This window comes from Acanthisitta chloris, unplaced genomic scaffold (genome assembly GCF_000695815.1).
Source record: "Acanthisitta chloris isolate BGI_N310 unplaced genomic scaffold, ASM69581v1 scaffold6838, whole genome shotgun sequence".
NCBI lineage: Eukaryota > Metazoa > Chordata > Aves > Passeriformes > Acanthisittidae > Acanthisitta > Acanthisitta chloris.
Window position 1 is genome coordinate 19,682 of NW_008686641.1, and position 8,930 is coordinate 28,611.

General features: G+C 46.8%; 1 protein-coding gene across 1 annotated transcript in view; it reads right to left on the bottom strand.

Annotated features, from left to right (window-relative positions):
* Nucleotides 1-8,930, bottom strand: part of LOC103807525 (transmembrane protein 182-like) — a 24,744-nt gene that overhangs the window by 1,026 nt on the left and 14,788 nt on the right. Inside the window, exon 5 of the mRNA XM_009080258.1 lies at nt 8,181-8,318. Coding sequence (XP_009078506.1) covers nt 8,181-8,318 — 138 coding nt within the window. The remainder of the gene's footprint in view (nt 1-8,180; nt 8,319-8,930) is intronic.

Consider the following 8,930-nt stretch of genomic DNA (forward strand, 5'->3'; position numbering starts at 1 on the left):
GGCACATCTGCAACGCACATGGTGAACAGGCACCTCCCAGACCCAGCACAGCCCCTCCTGTCCCCAGAGTCCAAAGTGATGGTGGTCAGGGGCTGCAGATCTAGTTTCCCCCAAATCACAGAATCATCAAATTTGGAAGAGACCTCTGAGATCATCAAGTCCAACCATTAATCTCTCACTGCTGTAAACCCTAAACCAGATCCTCCAGCACCACATCCAGACACCTCTGAAACACCTCCAGGGATGGTGACTCCACCACCTCCCTGGGCAATATCCCAGGGCCTCAACACCACAACAGGGAAAACATTTCTCCTCACATCCAATCTGACTCTGCCCTGGCTCAGCTCAAGGCCATTCCCTCTATCCTCTCCCTGCAGCCCTGGCAGGACACACATCCCACACCTCTCTCCAGCCCTGGCAGGAGTTGCAGAGATCCAGGAGGTCACCCCTGAGCCTCTTCTCTTCTCAAGAAACTGTCTGAAGCAGATGACAAAAACTAGAGTGGCCCAAAGATTACTTACTGTGTCTCATGAAAAATATATCTCTAGTGCATTTGAAATTCAACATATATTAAAGCTAAATAGTGATGGTGTGATGACAGGTCTGAAAGCACTTCAGTAATATCTGATCTTGCTACTTCCCAGCTGCTATTTTTAACTGGTGCTGTATAAAACTGTCTGAAGCAGATGACAAAAACTAGAGTGGCCCAAAGATTACTTACTGTGTCTCATGAAAAATATATCTCTAGTGCATTTGAAATTCAACATATATTAAAGCTAAATAGTGATGGTGTGATGACAGGTCTGAAAGCACTTCAGTAATATCTGATCTTGCTACTTCCCAGCTGCTATTTTTAACTGGTGCTGTATAACATATAGATATACACACACACATATATGAAAGAAATACATCACAGCTTATAATATTTTTATGGCAGAAGAGAACAGCTCGAAATTAATTTACTTGACAAGTTACCACACAGTTCTGTGGATATGTTGTGGCTTCTGCAGGATTTCATTTCTCCCCTTGCCATTTTTAAATCAAAGGTAGTTTTCCTGTATTTAATTATTCTTCCTGGCAGCTTATACACTGCAAAATCCAAGTCCTGTGCTAAGGGAAGGAAGTGGGGAAAGCTTGATGCTGATTTATCTGCTTAGTGATGGTGGTTACTGAATCCTCAGACAGAGAAAACATGTCAGTGTTTTAGTGTGATTCTGTTTATAAGAGATATAAACACATCTTGGAGCGAAAAAAAGAGACTTAGGTGAAGGTAAAAAGGGTTCAAAAGCTTCACTACAAATTATATGATTCCTAAGGTGTCACATAGAATTATAGAATGTTAAAGGGTTGGAATGGAGCTTAGAGATGATCCAGCCCCAGCCCCTGCCTTGGGCAGGGACACCTCCCACCAGAGCAGGTTGCTCAAGGCTCAGCCAACCTGGCTGTGAACACTGCCAGGGTTGGGGCAGCCACAGCCTCCCTGGGCAACCTGGGACAGTGTCTCACCACCAGAACAGGAAAACATTTCTTCCTAGTATCTAACCTCAATTTCCCTCCTTCAATTTGTGCCCATTGCCCCTTGTGCTGTCCCTGCAGCTCCTAACACAGATCCCTCTGCAGCTTCCCTGGAGCCCCTTCAGCTCCTGGAAGGTGCTCTGAGGTCTCCACACAACCTTCTCTTCTCCAGGCTCAACAGCCCCAACTCCCTCAGCCTGTCCTCACAGAGAAGAACAAATCTATTAATCCATTAAACTAATAATCTATTAATTCATCTATTAATCTGCCACCCCTACCCTAAACAACTGGAATCCCACGAATCAAAACTTGCTGCAACCACAAGAACATACTTTACATCACCTCATGCTGCCCCTTCAAGCTGTTCTCCTTGATGTGGAGATGTTCTTGTTTCCTGGAGAGGCAGGCAAGGAGTTAAACAGCAGCTGGAACATTTGCATGTTCATTGAGGTTTTGATCCCACTTGAAATTAAGTGTGCAAATAAATATTTTACACTTACTATGATAGTTGTATGCTTAAAATACCAATTATTCTGCTCTAAGAAAACCATAGTGTGGTTAAATAGTCCTATGTCCTTTACAAAATACAATGTATTGATAAGAAGGCAATTAAGGCTTTATTCCTGATGTAATTTCAAATTAAATTAATTAGATAGCAACTGAACCTTGCAAAGTGCTCTTCTAAAGATCAATTTCTATTTCATTAACTTATAATACCTACAGTAAGGGATGCAAATGAAAACTTGGCCACAGTGGGACAGGGAATGTGGATAGGGTAAAACACTTTGGAATTCATAGAATCATAGAATCTTCAGGGCTGGAGGAGACCTCTAAGATCATCAAGTCCAACCATTAACCTCTCACTGCTGGAACCCCTAAACCAGATCCTCCAGCACCAGATCCAGACACCTCTGAAACACCTCCAGGGATGGTGACTCCACCACCTCCCTGGGCAATACCCCAGGGCCTCAACACCACAACAGGGAAAACATTTCTCCTCACATCCAATCTGACACCCTGGAGCTGCATGGGCTGTTGTGTCCCAAGGGCAGGACCAGCACTGAGCCTTACTGACCCTCCTGCACTTGTCCTCAGCCACTGATCAGGTCTGTCCAGGTCTCTCTGCAGAGCTTTCCTACCCTCAGGCAGATCCACACTCCCACCCAGCTCAGTGTCTCTGCAAACTCCCCGAGGGCCACTCAATCCCCACATCCAGATCATCAATAAAGATATTAAACAGAACAGACCCCAATGCTGAACCCTGGGGAACATCATTAGTGACAGTCCCAACTGGATTTAGCTCCATTCACCACGTCTCTCTGAGCTATCAGCCAGTTCTTTACCCAGTTCTCCTGTTTTTCTTTCACTAACCAGGAATTCTGTGTTGGATCATCCCATGACAATTTAAATGGCTTAAGTCTTATTTACTAAAGATTAAATCCTTCCAGTTGTTACTGAGGAGAATGTGGGAAGCCCCATGAGTTGGTGGTACCATCCCCAACATCACCTGGAGCTAAGGACTGGGAATTGGTGCCTCCCCTAGCCCCAGGAGAAGCACCAGGTCTTGGCATGGAAGGATTTATTATTAAACAGGTACTGGAGGTGATGGCATGGCCATGGCATCTAAATTAAGAATGTTTTCACACTCTGGAAAAATGACAAGAAAATGGAAAGTGAGCAGCATTCTTCCCTGGAATAATTACTGCTGAGTGATGATAAATCCCTGGGATTTACACCACCTCCTTGGTGAGAAAAGGAAACCAGAAGGGCAGGTGCAGCCCAGGAAGGACAGAGGGAATGCAAAAAGGGCAACTCATAAAAAAATGCTCATCCAAAAAAATACTTGTTTGGAGCAATCTCAAGTGTTCAGGAAACTGTCTAAAATTTGTGGCATTTTTAGACACCAGTAGACTCTTCATAATGAGAATTTTAGGATGTTTCACTTTCATCTTACCAAAATATTCGACATTTTCATTTTGAAACACTGTTGTATTTTGGCTTTTCATATTTTGAACAGGTTTCTCTTCACCACCTCCTTTTTGGAGCTTTTGGTGTCAGACACAGCAGAAAGACAACTTTGTCCTAGTCCTGGCAGTGTCCACAGCCAGGTTGGCTGAAGCCTTGAGCAACCTGCTCTGGTGGGATGTGTCCCTGCCCAGGGCAGGGATTGGGGCTGGATCATCTCTAAGCTCCATTCCAATCTCTAAAGTTCTATGATATGATTCTATGATCTTTGTTTCCTTAAGGCCTGTGATATAGAGGCACAGATTCTTTCCTGCCTTGGGCAGCAAAATGAAAAAATGGGAAAAATCTACTTTTCTGCCCCAAAAGGGAGCACATGTGCCTGAGACACAAGATGTGGGTTGGGTTGGGTAACGGTAAATGAAGACCTCACAAACCAACCCATCCTCACACTCCTCTCAGCATCCCTGTGTTTTCTACTGCTGGAAAATTACCCAAGTGATCTCTTCCCTTCTCTCCTTCTCCCTCTTTGCCTCAATTCATTAGGATGATAGAGGAAAAAATTAACTGTGAAACTCCATCTCGTTGCTGATGAGGTCAATGGCATCTTCTGGGGAGGGGCTAATTGCAAGTAAATTGAAGTGAGGTGTTAAATCTGTCTCCTTTGTGCACTGCAGAGCAGCAGACCCAGAGCTCCATCCCCCTCCCTGCAGAGCTGCACCTTCCTCTGGGGAAATTGGAGCTTTTCCTTTCTCTCCCTTTATTTCCCTGTGACACCTTTATAGCTGCTAATTGTAGGGACAGGTGAGTGAACTCAATCTTTAACTCTTCTGCTGGGGAAGCTACTGAACTTTTGTGTAATCTGCTAATTATGAGCAGAATGAACTTTGACTCATTCTCCTCTCGCAATAGTTGCCTCTCAAGGATGTTAATAAGGAGGAAATGGAGGGGTGACCTTCAGCTGCCCTTCCAGAACTGTCAGTCTTTACTGCACATGGGGAGCCTGAGGCTGCCAAAGTGGAGCTGCTTGATCTGGGAAGCAGAAATTTGAGCCTAAAAATCAGCACTTTAACTCACAGGACTGGGAAATATGCCTTGATTTTCATGCTGAAGCATAGGTTGGTCCCACCATGAGTAGGGACACCTTCCACTAGCTCAGGTTGCTCAGAGCACCATCCAACCTGTCCTTAAACCCTTCCAGGGATGAGGCATCCACAGCTTCTCACCAGTGGCTCCCTTTTAAGTCGAAATTCTATGAAACACCCAAATGAAATGAAAACGAAGGAGCACAATGTCTAAACAGCAAAGGAGCATGAGCAAAGTTGCCTCAGCAATTCAAAGAGTTGCCAGAAGATGCAGCACAGCCTTCACCCAGCCCTCTCAGTGCCATTGTAGTGCTAATTAATCATATTGTCATCTGACTTGTGAAACAAGACGACAATTAGTCACCAGGCAGGACCTGCCACCCCCTTGCAGACGCTGAAGCTCAGGCTGAGCTGGCAAATGCAGGAAGGAGAGTGGCACACTGGGTATTTGCTGCTGCATTCCAGGTGCTCTGAAGAGCAGGTTGGCAGGGCTAACTGCTGGGCTGGGGCTGGGGATGTGCAGATGCAGCAGCAGTACATGTCAGATGGGCTCTGGCTGTGTTTTCCAAGTCACCCAGTGGAGGAAATCCAGGGGGATGGCTCTGCTCCTTTGAAAGGGCTCTAGAAACACCTCCCACTGAGCAGTCCATCAGTGAGGGTAGTGGCAGACAGTCACATTGTCCTTGTGGAAGTACAGTAAATAAAAGGCAGCTCAGAGAGAAAACCTAAAGGGATCTAATTGAGCTTCAACAATTCTCACCCTTCGGTGCTGAACTCCCCCAGCAACAAAGGGACACATCCTCCTCTAGACCACATCAGGCAGGTTATCCATGATTGCTTGGGAGTGCATTTGCACCAACAGAATCTTCAGAGCCTTTGGGTGGCAAATGGTACATCATTTCACAATGATTAAGCACTGCCATGATGTCATGACCTCTAGAGAAGGGACTTTATGGCCAGAATGAAGTTGGCTGTGGAGGATGCCCTGGGAGGGATCTGGTGGTTGTGTTGTCCCATCTCCCCATCTGACTGCCAGCCCACATTGCCACTCTACAAATTGCCAGCATTTTCACACTTCCTCAAGGAGAGATCATTTCTGCAAGGGAGGTTAATTAACACTGACCCCCAGGCCATGATTAGAAGACAAGACTCTCTCCTGCAACATCCCTCCACATCTCCCTCTCCAAAGGAAAGCAGGAAAGCGAAGGCTGAGGAGTTGAAGCTGTGGTAAATCTATTGTTCCTACTGCTTAGTGCAATTATGCAAAGGATATCTAGAAGGGATAACAAGGATATAACCATGGATGCAACCTGAATCCATCAGGAAGCCAAGGCCAAGCAGGATCCAGAGGACTGAGCTTCACGATAAGCAGCCACTGCCAGAAATAAAAGGAGCAGTTAAAACACTAAGGAAACGTTGCTGAAAAACATATTGCATCCTCCTGCTCTCATTTGGCTTGAAAATATAGCAGGAAGTGTCTTCCAGCTGAACTCGTTCCCCTAACGACTCTTAATAACAATGATTGCTGCTCACATTGAAGCTGCATTAATACAAACTTCAATTTTAACAGCAGCATCTTTGTCTAATGCCAAGAGGTTTATGCGATGCATAATCAGCTCTTCTCAAAAGTGTCACATTCTCTGCCCCAGCCTTTTAATCACAAGTAGTCAAATAAAGTGCAAAAACAACAGAAAAAGAAAGGAGGAAGACAGTGATTCAGTATGAAGTGAGATCCTTTTCTGGGTGGTGTTTCTGCCCAAGATGCAGATTGGATCCACTCCTGAGGGATCTGCTGCCTCCCTGGGGCCCAGGTCCTGCTGACCACACTGTTCTGATCCAGGCCAGGATGCCATTTGCCTTCTTGGCCCCCTGAGCACACTGCTGGCTCCTGTTCAGCTCCTGTCTCTCCACACTCCCAGGTCCCTTTCTGCCTAGAACATTTCATGAACATTTTCTGCCTCACAATTTTGGGCACACTCAACACCCTAACAGAGACACTGCCTCATATTTGGTTTATGCTGGGTGTGAGGAAGCAGAAGCTGCTGCAGGGTCTGGAATTAAGCAATGGTTTTTCAGAGCAAGGCCTGATTTCATGACTAAGTTCACCACTCAGCACAGCCAAGCTGAGCTCCAACACGGAGCTGCTTGAGTTGCAAAAGAGCTTTTTTCTGAGTTGGAGTCACTGGTAGAAATCAAGGATTTCTACCAGTGAATCCAGTTACTCCTCTCCAATACAGAAAAAGGAAAAGCTAAGTGATCATTCAGTGGAATCACTTGTAAAGGCAGTGGGAATAATGAATAAATGCCTATTTTTAATCCATTTTCCTGCTGTGCCACTGCTTCATCTATTGAGGGTTCCTTAGCCAACCCTCCCAGTTTGGATCACTGGGTTTGCCTTTCATCGCTCTGTGGGTTTCCAGCTCTGCCAGATGTTATCAGCAGAGGCAGGAGAAGCCTAAATGCAAAGCCTGACTTAGGGGAACAGAGCAGAGCTGATTGCTGCCCACGTTAACACAGCGATGAGCTTTCCTGAACTCAAAGACTCTGCCTGTCTGAGTTGCAGAGAGAGTAGGAAAAAGAGATATTATCTTTCAAAATCTCAGCCTTCCTAGGACTCTGTCCAGTTCTGAGCCCTTCACTTCCACAAGGACATTGAGGTGCTGGAGGTGTCCAGAGAAGGGCACCAAAGCTGCTGGAGGGTGTGGGACACAAGCGCTATGAGGAGAGGCTGAAGGAACAGAGGCTGTTTAGCCTGGAGAAGAGGAGGCTCAGAGGAGACCTTATCACTCTATAACTCCCTGATAGGAGGTTGTAGCCAGGTGGAGGTCTCTTCTCCCAGTCAGCTAGCGACAGGATGAGAGGACATAGCCTGAAGCTGTGCCAGAGGAGGTTTGGGTAGGACATTAGGAAGAATTTCTTCACCGAAAGGGAGATTAGACATTGGAATGTGCTGCCCAGAAGAGGAGGCTCAGAGGAGACCTTATCACTCTATAACTCCCTGATAGGAGGTTGTAGCCAGGTGGAGGTCTCTTCTCCCAGTCAGCTAGCGACAGGATGAGAGGACATAGCCTGAAGCTGTGCCAGAGGAGGTTTGGGTAGGACATTAGGAAGAATTTCTTCACCGAAAGGGAGATTAGACATTGGAATGTGCTGCCCAGGGCAGTGGTGAAGTCAAGTCACCTGGAGGTGTTTAAGGAGAGACTGGACATGGCACTTAGTGCCATGATCTAGTTGACATGGTGGTGGTAGGTCATAGGTTGGACTTGATGATCTCAGAGGTTTTTTCCAACCTGATTGATTCTGGGACTCTGTGACTAAGGACTATATTGCTAAAGCCTAACTGAACATAGAATAATACAATCCCAGGATGGTTTGGGTTGGGAGGAACCTTAAAGACCATTTCATTCCACTCCCCTGCCATGGGCAGGGACACCTTCCACTAGATCAGGTTGCTCAGAGCTCACAGGAGTTTAATTCCAGTGGAGGGAGAGGAAAATCATGCACTCCAAGCCAGCACAGCACACAGCAGAGCCCCCATCTCCCCCAGAAGTGCCTCATTCTCACCTGCCTCCCCTTCCACAGTGGAGCTGCATCCCTGCTCCAGCCACATCCCCTTACCTGAGACCAGGAGGAATCCACCTCCAACCTTGTAGGAGTGTGGGCTGACAAAGGGGACACCACAGACCAGCAGCAGCCCTCCCACCAGACCAGCAGCCACGGCCAGCAGGATGAAGGCTGTCCAGAAGCCTCTGTACACTGCATGGACAACAAGAATGAAGTCATTGATTCATAGAGTCATAGGTTGTTAACGGATTGGAATGGAGCTTAGAGATCCCCCAGCCCCAACTCCTGCCCTGAGCAGGGACACCTCCCACCAGAGCAGGTTGCTCAAGGCTCAGCCAACCTGGCTGTGAACACTGCCAGGGTTGGGCCAGCCACAGCCTCCCTGGGCAACCTGGGACAGTCAATTGCTGCTCTAGCAACAATTAAAACAACAACCTGTAACTGTTGTGTCAGGCAGAGCTGAGGCTCCTGCTGTGATGACTCTCTGCCATGGCATGGGTGCAACTGCCTGGAACTGCTGCAAGTTCAGGTTGAATGTCATGCCCTACATAATGGGATTGGAAGGAGTACAAGGGGTTGGAAGGGGTTGCCAGGGAAGCACACCACAAAAGGGGATGAGAGGAAAGGACACCATGCTTAGCTGTGCCTGGAGGGGATGGAAAAGCTTGGCAAGAATGGAAAGAATATAGCAAAATTTGGAGCTGGACTGAGCCCACAGCTTTGTTCCATTTTAATTAACACTTAGGGAAGGTGCCAGGTTCCTAGGTTAAAATAAAGGTGGTGTTTGTTAGCAGGGCTGTAGGG